This window comes from Mycteria americana, chromosome 2, assembly GCF_035582795.1.
Source record: "Mycteria americana isolate JAX WOST 10 ecotype Jacksonville Zoo and Gardens chromosome 2, USCA_MyAme_1.0, whole genome shotgun sequence".
Lineage (NCBI taxonomy): Eukaryota > Metazoa > Chordata > Aves > Ciconiiformes > Ciconiidae > Mycteria > Mycteria americana.
The window spans coordinates 83,559,856-83,572,981 of record NC_134366.1 but is presented as its reverse complement, the minus strand read 5'-3'; the positions used below and the strand labels follow the sequence as shown (position 1 = coordinate 83,572,981).

Genomic DNA, 13,126 nt, shown 5'->3' with positions numbered 1-13,126 from the left:
GAGATTAAAAATAAAAATGCCAATTTTTATTTTTAGATCTAAATTTGGACGCTGGATCTGGTCATGACACATGTGGAGAAACATCATCTGAAAGTTACAGTTCTCCTTCTAGTCCACGACATGATGGGAGGGAAAGCTTTGATAGTGAAGAAGAAAAAGACAGAGGTGGTATTTATGGATAGTGTGCATGAACGTCTTTATTCCTAGACTAATCTCTTTCTTGTATTAATTTTAATTAGTTTCTCAGTTTCATTAACTGCTTTTATTTCTGAGCTAGCCACAGAACACATTTGGCTTTGTGTATTTTGTGACTGGATGGTTTGAAGACTTCTAGCAAATAGCAGGAGTGTTTAAATACTGTCGAGTTTTAGATTACTACATATATGTAGTAATTTTCTGACCTCAGTGGCATAGCTCTCTTGAGAAATTTCAGCAGTACAGTAATGGGGAAAAGTTTGGCATGAAAGTGACCAGTTTTATATTGAATTATGTGTCTGAGAGGTCCTTCTTTTTGTGTTGACAGTTTAATTTGCCACTCCTTCCAAATGTGAGTAGGCTGTGTTAATGTCTTTGTAGGTGGATGCAAATTCCTAATTCGGTCTGTGTCCTACTCTTCCCATTTGCAGATATACACAAGTCAAAGGCACAGTATCTAGTTGGGCAGTTTGATATAGGCAAGTGATGGAGATTGACCTGGCTTGATTTGGATGAATGAAAATAATCTCAAAGTTACTCTAATTTGGGAAGACATAACTATCATTTGCATCATCCAACTTAGGAAGTTTTATATGGGTAAATGAGTCCAGAACATGATGATATTGTTTCAGATTCGTTCTTCTGACACTGACAAATGCTTTTGTCTCCACAGATACAGACAGCAATTCTGAGGACTCTGGGAATCAAAATACAGCCAGGTTTACAGGCTACAGTGCTGTCAGTTCATCAAATATGAACAAATCATCTGCTCAGATCTCTTCAGTGAATAATGAAAATGGAAGCCTTTCAGAAGATCCTTTGAATGCAAAGTTTCAACATATTTCCCTCATGCCTGCCTTACACTGTGTGATGCACAGCGCTGCCCAAAAGCCTGAAGCAGTTGTCCCACCACCCATATCTGTAGATGGTAAAACAATGGGAATGATTGTTACCACGCCTGTTGCTGTCTCGCCAGTGAGAGAGTCTGCAAATTCACCTCCTGGTGGAATGGGCCCGGTGACCTCTGGTGAACCTGAGAAACGCCTTGAGCTGATGGCTTCCCCTTTGCCAGTCCCATCCACTTTCCTTCCACATTCTGTCCAGCCTGGTAGCCCTGCTTCGCATTTGGCAATACATAGATGGAAAATGCCCTCTCCACAGGGATCATCGGAAAGTTGCACAGTTAATGGACCACAGCAGCCAACAGGAAACTTAAGTATTGGATCACCAAATACTGCCTTTATCCCAGTCCACAATCCAGGTAGTTTCCCAGGATCCCCAGTTCCTACTACAGATCCCATCACAAAACCTGCATCCCAGGTGGTAGGACTGAATCAAATGGTGCCTCACATTGAGGGAAACCCAGGAGCAATCCCTCAGCCTACCAATCTAAAGGTAGTTCTTCCAGCAGCTGGTCTCTCCACAGCAGCAGCGCCACCTCCACCAGCTTCATACGCTTTGCCAGGCAGTCCTCATGCTACCAGTGTGTTGCCCAACCAGAATACAAACGTGCTAAACACTGTAGCGACTTCCTCACCACCTCAGTCAGCTGGTTTAGGTGTTGGTCAGGTCCAGTCCACTGTTCCTCCTGCAATACCTACACATACGCCAGGCCCTGCCCCTAGCCCGAGTCCTGCTTTAACACACAGCACTGCACAGAGTGACAGCACATCGTACATAAACGCTGTTGGAAATAATAACACTAACGGGACAATGTTACCTCCGCAGCAGTTGGGATCTGGTCCTTGCGGTTCTTGCGGACGTAGGTGTAGCTGTGGGACCAATGGAAGCCTTCAGATTAATAGCTATTTTTATCATAATCCACTTCATGGACAAGTCTACAGAGTTCCATCTTTCTTCACTCTGCCATCACTTTGCAATGGCAGCTACCTCAATCAAGCACATCAAAGCAATGGAACACAACTTCCTTTCTTCCTGCATCAGTCTCCATATGCAAACGGGCTTATGCATGACCCAGTGATGGGGAGCCAAGCCAACTATGGTATGCAGCAGATGGCAGGATTTGGGAGGCTCTATCCTGTATATCCAGCACCTAACGTAGTTGCCAACACAAATGGGTCGGGACCCAAGAAGAATGGGAACGTTTCATGTTACAATTGTGGTGTAAGTGGACACTATGCGCAGGACTGTAAGCAGTCATCCATGGAGGCCAGTCAACAAGGTAATCATGATAACTCCCAGCGGACTTGCTTTTGAGTTTAGCGGTTTCTCTTTACCTTTCTGAATGTGCTGTTTCTGGTCTTGCAGAAAGGTGTGCGTGCGTGCGTGTGTTTTGTGTAAATGGTTGTGCACTAGTGACCTGCTCTAAAACTGCAAAGTATCTTATCTCTGCCTGAAAATTTTGTAGAACAGTGTAAGGGAACGGGGTTCACAGCGTGAAGTTGAAAATGGGTATGATTCAGAGCTGGGAAGTCAAACGATATCAGTCCTAAATTGTCATTCTTTTTTCACTGGTTTGTTTTTGGCATTATGTTGAGACTTGCATGTTGTTTCAATTTTTCCATTCCTGTTCAGTGGGTTTTTTGAGAGAATTCATTGGCAAAAAGTGAAAGATTATCATTTACTGTCTATGATACAAACTTGGATTCTTAAAACTTGTGAGAATTTAAAAAAAAAAAAAAACAACAGACTGGCCATTTGGTAATTTAGCTTTTCTAAAGCTTACCTTTTGCACAATCAGCCATCCTTCTGTGCCCCATCATGCAGTACGTTACATAAATGAAACATGCTTTAACTTTCCAGAGAAGTTGCAGCAAAAAGGCAGAAACCAATTGGAACTAAAAATCAAAGGAATGGCTTCAGTCTTAGATGCCATTTCTCTCTCCATACAGAAGAATGGAGAAACACAGTGTTTGCATAGAGCATAAACTATTTTTGATTCTTGGCCTGTGCCCATTCTAACGGTACTTGTTTGGTCGGACTGGAACAGGAAAGACGAACCTTGATGGGGGTGGTCTTTTCTTTGCATTTTTCCAGTGAAGGTAAAGTCCTATATCTACGGTCTACATCTTTTTTAAACTTACAGTTTTAGCAAGCAGATGAAAGAAAATAGTATAAAATCTTAGGACCTACTTTAAAAGGACTGGAGGATGATAGTGCCTTTCGAAGAGCATGTCCATTTTGATACCTTGTAGTGGTTTTGTAATCCATTTTAATTGTGAGCAGTGACTTAGTAGTTCTCTTTCCTGTTTTAGGCACTTACAGACTGAGATACGCACCTCCCCCTCCCCCTTCCAATGATACCTTGGATTCTGCAGACTGAAACAAGTAAACATTGCCTACTTAAACTGAAGCTTGGGAAATTGGGGGAAGGTGTGTGTGTGGCGGGGGGGGTTGGTCTTGTGTTTTGGGACATTCCCGGTTCTATATTCTTTTGGAATTTTTCATTGCTTTTGCACCTCTGTTCCATACAAAAGAAGAAAGCTGAGTCCCTGGTCTCCTCCTGGTTCTACAAAAGGCTTGCGTAATGCATGTAATTCAAACACACAGCCAAACAATCAAAAAGAGCATTCGAACCATGCTTTTGCACTGAAGACTTGAGACATGTGCAATGTTTACTGCATTTTTAAAAAAAAAAAGTCCTCTGACCTCTGACATCACTGGTGGAGCAGCCAAATGGTGAAAGAAGAAACTTGGTCATGTTCCCCACCACAATCTTCTTCCCTCCCTCCCTGTTCTCCTTATGCTGCTGTTTTATTTTCTTTCCCTGTTTGTCCACGTGGATTCGTTGGACTTGCATGAGTGTTTAGCAGTTCATACAGACCCTACCCATACTCTAAATTAATGCTCATGAATTGAGGGGAGATGTTCAAACGTCCTATTACAAGAGTCCAAAGGAACACACAATGCTGTATGTGTACTATATCTGATAATAATACATATACACAGCTCTTGAGAGTCCCAAATAAATGAAAATACATAGAGCAGGAAGGGGCTGAAACTGTGGACTGGAACAGATTTAGAAAAATGAACGAGCTTAAATTGACCGATTTTTCTTCCATTGTAGCTTTTTAGCCTGTATGTTCAGCAACAAAGGTGAAAAAAATGGTATGAATGTTGTACTCAGTGTGTTTGCATTTGTAATGACAGTTGACAGCATTTTTTCCTTTTTTAAAGCTATTCTACATCGTGTCAACACAGAATGAACATTACTTGATTGAATATTTTTTTCCTAAACTATTACAGTGTTGCATTGTACTTAGAATGTAAATGTTTTATTTCAAACTGAACAAAAGCTATGGTTTTCTACAAAATAGTCAGGTATTAGTATTAGAACCTGTCTACCAAATAGCAAAGTCACTATTTTATAACAATTTACCACTATGCGTAATTACGATATAATGTGAAAGACTGAAATGAGTGTTAAGATGGTATTAATCATGTCAGTATCATGAGTAAGTAAGTTTAATGCTGCTGTATTTTTTATTTTATTTTTAAAAGCCAATATATGTACTAAATTGCTTCCAGGTAATATTTGATTTCCTAAAGTGCACTGAGGTTATCTGGAAGATGAGTGTATTTTTTGACTGCTGCATTCAACACCGATGAACAACTACCACTGTATATCCATAGGGTTTGGCATTCCTCACAGTTCATGGCAGAAATGTTTTTTCTTAAAATCAGACCTGGCGTCCAGTAGAGGGATGAAATAAAATCAGTCTTTGGTTCAGCCGTCTAATAAATTGCTAAACAAACAAAAAACTTGAAGAAAAAAAGCTTGATTACTACATTTCTTCATAGGTAGCATTTATATTTATAGCACCAGTGTACATTTTGAAACTTTTATCTTGGAGGGGGGGAATGGGGAGGGAGGTAGATGAAAGCTTTAATTTAAAAAAAAAAAAAAAAAAGTTTAAGTAGTAAATGAAAATTATTTTGATTAAAATTTTTATTTGATCTGGGTATTTTTGGACCACTTGAAATGAATGAACTGAGTTTGAGTTGAAGTGAGGGTGTTAAACCACCAATGGACTTGTATTGTGAATTACCTGCCAGTTGTACTTTATGGAACTTATTTTATGATTTAAAATACTGTACTGTAAATAGGAGGTATGTTACCTTCTCTTTATTTGTATGTTTACCATATACTTTGATATTTGAAATGTACTGGAAAGGTCACTTATATTTCTAGAAGAGATTGGATTTTATGCAACCTTTTTCCTTGAATTAACAGCAATAAAAAAAAAGAAAAAAAAGTACCTGTGTGCAAGTACTGTCCTTTGTCACTGAGAACAATGAAATAAGTGTGATGCTCCCTGCCTCTGGGTATAGGGGTGGGATCGCGGAAGGTTTGGGCAAGCTACCGTTTTGGTTGGAATCTGTCACTTTTAAGACAAAGCTGAGAGTATTTGACAAGGTAAGGTCAGTCTTGTATCTGAAGTCAGGATACTGTCTCTTGATTTAAACTTCTCTAAGATAGATAGATCTCTTGGGAGAAAGAGGATGACCTTGTGTGATAGACCCAGGACTTTGACCTAAGCTCTTTCAGAACAGTTAAGCCTGTTATATTCTGATGGCTCCTGGATTGGGGCTAGAACCCGGTTTAAACATGCTTTTCTTGACTGCAGTGCAAATAATGTGTGCGCTAGGCACGTAGTAACTGGAAAGTGAGATCTTTCTTCTATCTGCTAAAATAGACGGAAGGACAACAGGAGCTGCCGGGGGTAGGGAAGAAGCTTAGAAGTGTGCAGATTACGGCTGAGGGGTCTGATAGGAATGTAGTACCCGAGTGTGCTCGGGTAGTACTGAGAAAGAGAAGGGTACTAATTACTCTGTCACCTCACTTTACTGTATAGCCAGCGCTTCTGATTCCTACTGCTTAGCAGCAGCTTATCTACAGAGCTGAGGACCACAGACTATCTTAGATCTTTATCCCAGCTTACTACCCAGAACAACCTACTTCCTGAGAAACCAAGTAACGTGATGAGAAGGTTCGAAGCTGCCAATGAACCCAGCCTCTTTTCTTCAGGCAGCTCCCATAATCCTGGGGGTGTATTGAAACCCAGGTGTCATGCAGACATCATCATGCAGCTTCCATTTCTGCAAGCATCTTGTGTCCCCTCCCCAGACACAAGGGAGTGCACACACTGTCCAAGGAAGTTGTGAATTACCATATTACTCTGAAAATGAAATCTGCTACTTACTGTGCCATCTGAGTTGCTGATACTCTCGTTTGCCTGACTGACACCATCTGTGCATGCTGCAAGCAGCCCTGACTTTAATAGATCCTGGTGGGATCTATCAATTAAAAAATTTAAAAAATGCATACCCTCTGGCACAGCAAACAGTATAAAACGCCCCATTCTTCTGATGCTTGTTTTGTTGGAGACCTAACAGCACTTGTACCTAGCCATCCTCTTCGGCTGCACCACTACTATCTGGGCAATCAGGTTCAACTACAACTGCAGTTCAAGAGAGAGATTCTCTCTCCTACGGAGTGGCTGGGAAGCAGTTGAATGCCCGAAAGATAAATGAGAAAACCCCACTAGCTGGTTGGCCTGAGCAGCTATCCAAGCTGTCCAGGAGTGACTCCTGCGTACTGCGCTGCTCCTGGTTTGTATTGCCTGCTGCGGTGCTGCTGCAGATGGAAACCCGTTGTTTGTACAAATCATTTGATTCCTAAAGCTGGAAGACAAAATGAACAATGAGTCGGGCGTGGACAGGATTGGAAAGATGAGAGCATAAGGGAATGCGATGATGCACACTGCTTGCTTATGAGTGAACAGATGGCCTCATTTTCCCAGCTAAGCACCTTAGGATGGCAGTGGTGGCCTAATGCCTAGATCTTGACTTAGCTGATAGTCCTGAAGAGGTGAAGGAACAGAGGGCATATGCATCGTGCCAAGGTAGATGGAAAGTAAAAGGTGCGGAAAGGTACACTAAAAACTGCAAAACTCAACCAGTGCCAAGCTACTCTAGTTGTAGAGGGATGGAAGTACCATCATAATTTGTTTCAGTTTTGCTCACAGCTGTCTCTCGAGATGTGCTGACCTGGGCCTCCTGCAGCTCCTCTCCTGAAATAAGGTTGCCTATATTCTGCGCACACAAAAAAGCAGCGTTGGGCAATGGTGCTTCCTGCTCAGGGCTGGTAACTACAGCTGCTACAATTAGGCACAATATAGATATAAAGGGTACGCGGACCACACTTATGCTTGCGAGGAAGAAGAGGTGTCCTGAAGGCATAGTCCTGAGTTTATACTAGGGCTCAAACGCTGTCTGAGTTACGTAGAAAGGATCCAGGTACTAACATACAGTCCTGTGCTCCTCTGACGAGGGAGGAAGGAAACGCACATCTCGCAGCGTTATTGCAGGGAGAGCGTGCTGCCTCTCTACCCGTGGCTGTCGTACGCCTCGGCTGCTCATCAGGGTAGAGAAACGGGGTTCTAGTTTTGATCCAGCCTTTGAGCTAACAGCTGCAGACAGTCGAGTTCTGTACATCGCTGTACGTTGGAGGAGATTAGAGATCAAAATGTATGAACAGCTGTATATGGACAGGCTGAACGCCCACCTATGCCTGCGTCCTGCCTCCAGCAATGATCAGTAGCAGATACTTAGGAAGAAAGTACTGTTAATGAAACAGAAGAGAAAGACAAGTGGTAATTCTTGCAAATGTGTCGCGTAGCGAAATGAAATGAGTCTCTTAAGTTCATCTTCACAATAGGTGGCAGCATAACTCCACCAGTGGAATATACGGGACCTTCTCACGCACCATGCAAGATCCTTCAGTTTAACGTGGTCTTACCATCTTCGTGCCATCTAAGTAAGCTTACTTGGGGGATTTCTTTGACTTGTGATTCGGTAACGTTAGTTTCTGTAGGGTTTTCTCATGTTTATATATTTTCTCACATGCAGGTCATGCTAATTGTTGTCTCTCAAAAACATAAGCACGCTAAGTGCATATCTGAAATACTAACTACCTAGAGCTAAAGTGGCCCAGGTCTCATAGTGAAGACTCAGAGAACTGCCGCCAAATGTGAAAGCTGTGTCTTAAGAACCACTGAGCGCTAGAAATGGTTCTGGATGTTTGTATTCATACAGTGAGGAATGCTTTCTGAGATCCATATAACTTTTTTTGCAAATGAGAATAATTCATGAGGGAGTCTGGTTATCTTTCAGGATAATTTCTCTCTCTACTTAAGAGAAAGAAAGAGAAAGAGGTTATCTTTGTCTCTGTCTACTTAGTCTGAAGGTCCACAATATAGTATTCAACATCAGATCAGATATTTATCTGGAATGTCTCATGCTCAGGAATGTGTTTCCCAAGAGATGGAACATAATAAACCCATTATTTTTAATATTGATACATGCTTCCTGACTAGTGTAAAGGGTCACTGTTGTCTGAATGGGTCAATAAAACAAGGTACAAAAGCGCAGGGTGAAAAAAAATTGTTGAATTTGGTAAAAGGATAGAATAGCTGTATCTTAACCATTAGTGCATTCATTTTAGACCTCCCCTCTTTGATCTAAAATGGCCATTTTTATTGACTTCTAAAGTATGTTTTTTTCTGGAGACAGAGGATGTTGATGACCGATACAAAGTTAGCAATTAACTCCCATGATGCTGATTGGCGTGACTGATGAAAGATGGGGATTGCTGCTTCAAAAACTGATTTGCCATTTGATTTTGGTTTTAAAGTACTGGTTACAGAATCCTTAGAAAAAATAGTAGTACATAATAAATAAATAAATAAAATAAATACATAATAAAATATCATATACATAAAAAAATATCATTTACATAATCAAATGTTATGCTTACCTTATAATAGTCTTATTTTACACCATTTGTAGTTTGAAAGTTAAACCATGGTGTTTTCAACAGCTTCAGATGTTTTTCTTGTTTTGACTGAAACTGAGTTCGGAAACTGATGGCATGTCTAGGTAGAGTAGTCGATATAATGTATGCAATTAATTGTGTTGCTATCAAATTGCTCTTTTCCTTTTTTTAAAGTTTTTTTTACAGGATACGCATGTGCACCAGCAAAAGAGCGGACAGCTTAGCAGTGGCAAGACTTCTGGATGAAAACAGCATGGGACTTCTTTTATTGCTCCTTAAAGACCAGATCGTCTCTGAGGTGCATATTGACAAGGACTTCTAGGTATTTCAAACTGAGCACGTAATCCAGGGAATCCTGGCCTCTCTCAACATACAAAATAAAAACCTTGAATGAAAAGATCAGTAAAGTCTAAGGAGGGGAGAGGAAAGCAACGGCAACACCAAAAAAACACCGACAGGCATTGGGGTGTGCTTGAGGTGAGACAGTTTTCATACATCGCTCGATTTCTTACCACAGCTCATCCATTTAATAGCAAAGAACTGCAAAAAGTGATTGTATCTATTTTGTACAAAACCAGCTGAATTCTGCATTTCACCACAGCGCAGTTGACCGTATCAGACATGTAATAGGAGATGGGCATTTTCAGCAACCTACGTAAGGCTAATTTATGTGGACTTTGAACAGACTATAGTAATACATTTAAAATCTTACGGTGTTCATAATTCTTACGGCTACACAGAGTTGTCAGCTAGCTAACACACCCTTTAGAGTGTTGTCTCCCTTTGATTTGTTTTCCATTTTTAATTTATGTTTGCCTTTTTTTTTTTTCATCTTGCTTTTGCCCTGATTAGCCTTTTAAAGTCCCTTTCACATGCATGCTACAACCGTGAACATGATGGAGAGCCATTTGAAATGCTTTAATCCATGGTATGCAAACTCCCAAACAATAATATTGAAAACTTGCTAATCCAAAATAAAATAGCCTGTGCAAGGGGGTAACTATTTCAGTGTGAGCCTCTGCCGGTACCTGCCATTGCAAAGGCAGCTAAATGGGAGCTGGGACTTAGCCTTGCACTTTGAAACCACCACATTTTTCTTCCTTTCTAAGGAAGGATATCTTATTTCTAGCAAGTTCTCAGGTGGAGGAGGCAAACAATGGGATGTTAATTTAGAGTCAGACAGGAAAACAAATGTGCTTGGCTACTCTGCAACTAAAGCGGGGTGCCCGAAGGCTGTCATGCCTCCAGCGCCGCTGGAGAGAGCAGCTACCCTGAGACGTGACATAGCTGTCGCTTTGTCCAAGCCAGAGCTGTCTAGCCAAGTTGATAGAGACTTACGACAGCGCTTTCCTAAATTTTGTTCTTGACGGTGGAAGAGAATACCGTAATGCTTTTATTGCCATCTATTGCCAGCAGGTTCCTAACGCCGGTGCCTGCATGGGACAACCAGAGGGACTGCTGTGCTTCTCCGCCGCCTAGCGCAGAGCTGGCAGGTTCTCAGAAGCAGGGCAGTTATCTCCTCATCAGCACTCTGCCTGCTGGCTAAGGACAAGGGGACCGCTGCCCAAAACCCGGCACAGGATTTTAAAGAACGAGGCTGCTGATGTTCAATTCTGAAGTTTTCTTCAGGCACCTGGGTGACCTCTGTTGTCATTTGCACCAACAGCCCCACCGTTTCTGGTAAAGACCGCAGAAGCAGGAGGTGTTCAGCAGCTGGAAGATCAGTTCACGTCAGCAGTGACCATCCCGTGGCTTACAGGTTATATGTCACCCTGCATGTAGCTGGTGATCTGCCCCGACCCCCCGGCTCTTCCCAGAGCACCTCAGATCCCCTCGGGCAGGGGACTGCCACCTCTTGGTCAGTGCCAAATTGATCAACTTGGTCAGTGCCAAACTGATCAGCTAGATAGTTTTAAAGCAGGTTCTGATTTGTGCATGGGCAGGGGTGCGTAACACGCTGCACAGGATGGCAGAGGAGTGGGCGCTGGGATCGGGAGCCACGGGGGGACCAGGACTGCTCGGTGGTGGTCTGTGCTGCAGAAGCTTTGTTTCCAAACTTCAATCATTTCTGCTTTTTTCTTCGATTTTAAAAGCAAAAACCTTCCTAACCAGTAGTCTTCTCGCAAGCGAGTACAGCGAGGTTTGGGACAGAGTAAGTCAAGCCAGCCCCAGAGTGCCAATGGTGCGTATAGCCAGCGTGGGCACCTAGAAAGTTTAATCAGTTCTTTGGCCCTTACTTTTTTTTCCCCCAAAAAAACCCTTCTTGATTTATGCGTTAAAGTTTCATCTTTCAGCTCTTCAGTGCACATCTTTAACCAGTTTTAGACAACTTCCATATTCAAAAGACTTCAGGCTTACTCAGGCAGAGGGAAGGCTGCGTGAGCCCTCTCCCCTCCGCTCCCTGCCGTGCATTGTCACTCACCCCCAATTTTTCAGCGTTTCTTTGTTTGGAAATGTATCTAGTTTCCTTCTGAACTCTTTAAAGCTCCTTACTTCCATGACGGACGTGGGTAACATATTCCATATGCTCGCTTCCCTTTGGTCGGCGAGCTCTTCCCGTCTCCATCTCTGATGGAGGGACGTGCCAGGCTCCTCCTGTTGCCACTTGAAAGCTGGGAAGCGCCCTTGGTTCTTTAATAAAATTAAATAAAATTAATTTTGCTTCAAACACTCTTCCTCTTGAGCTGTACACTGCGTCGCTTTGCTCTGCTTAGGTGTTTGCATATCGTGCCGTAATTGTTTCATCCGTGCCAGGATATTATTTTTACAGCTGGCCGTGCCTTTGATAGAAGGAAACGTGAGAGTTTAAAGGCAGGAGAGGGAGCGATGGTGGGGGAGCCACCGCAGCTGTCTGCGCCGTCCCCAAGCGGGGAGCCGTGCTTCACCGACCCGCCGCACAGAGCACCAGCGGGGTGTTTTTTCAATAAAGGATGAGGAAAAAACAAGCCAAAGCTAATGCAAAAATGAACAGCTGGCATCGTCAGGGCCTTGGGAGCTCTAATAGGCCTTAATGAGCCTGCCCAGCCTCCCCCAGGGCCCCCACCCACCCTGCCCTGGGCCCAGTAGCCCCAGTTGAGCTCAGCCGGGGGCTTTGGTGCCTGCTGGAGCAATGCTGTCCAAGCGCCTCATCCCAGTTAAGGGGCGGATGCGTCTTCCCAGGTGGGGGTCTCGGACCCATGTTGTAGGTGTCCCCCTCTCCTGCCCAGACACCTTGGGTGGACCCCGGACCTGCCCCACCACTGCACCTGGTCTGGGGCTGTCGATGGACCCGTGCCCAGCCGCTGGCTCTGCTGGGGGGCTGCAGCACGGCCGGGGTCACCCTCGGCTGTCGGCTTGCGCTCCTGCAGCTCCCTGGTGAGCACAGGCCGGTGTCTCGCAGCACTCACCTCTTCGTCTCCCGCGGGTGCCTTCTGCAAAACCCCTTCCAGGTAGGTAATGGATTCCTTCTTACTGGTTCTGTAGCAGCTATGGGCTAAAGGGCTGCGGGTGGCAAATAAAGAGAGACGGAGGTCATCCAGCCTGTAGAAGACACCATTTTAAGTGCTTGATAATTGCAGCAAAACCAAAGAGAAAAATGCAGCTGAGGAAAGGGAAGAAGGGACGGAAAGAATCAGACTAAAAGGCAGCTATTAGAGTCACTAAATATGGTTCATTTAAGGCTGGTTCAGGTTCAAATTCAGTCCCAGGTACTCTTGAGCTAACTTCTGTCATGCAACAAATGGAAAGCCAAAACCATGCGCTGCTGATTGAGCCAGCTGTGTCTCTCCAGTGAAGTAAACAGGGCTTTGCAGCTACACTTTTATGCAAGTCTTTTTGCAGCAGCGCGGAAGCCATTAAACTGTGTGGTTATGGATTTCACCGCTCATTTGAGACCTATTAAAATAAGGTATTACATAGCGCGCCTGAGGCAGCAGGGACAGGTGAAAGAGGGCATATTTCGCTCTGGACCGCCATTGCCTTATCAGAGAAAGCAAAATACATTTCTCTAATGTACAGATACTGTAGTCTCAGCTAAAAACTCATTTGTCAGCACGCGGGGTCCAAAATGTCACTTTTCCCTCCCTGACACAAAGACCAGCAATAATCGCGTGGCACTGCCCTACAAACGTGAATGCAAACGCATTTTGAGCGAGG

At 43.4% G+C, this 13,126-nt stretch overlaps 1 protein-coding gene across 4 annotated transcripts in view; it reads left to right on the top strand.

Moving 5' to 3' along the window:
* The window catches only part of ZCCHC2 (zinc finger CCHC-type containing 2), a 45,139-nt gene extending 39,747 nt beyond the window's left edge, over positions 1 to 5,392 (top strand). For all 4 annotated transcript variants that reach the window (XM_075493969.1, XM_075493968.1, XM_075493966.1 and 1 more), the window contains 3 exons: positions 37 to 165; positions 869 to 2,377; positions 3,411 to 5,392. In XM_075493969.1, the coding sequence (XP_075350084.1) occupies positions 37 to 165; positions 869 to 2,377; positions 3,411 to 3,478 (1,706 nt within the window). In that variant the 3' untranslated portion in view covers positions 3,479 to 5,392. The remainder of the gene's footprint in view (positions 1 to 36; positions 166 to 868; positions 2,378 to 3,410) is intronic.
* Positions 5,393 to 13,126: the final 7,734 nt, after the last annotated feature.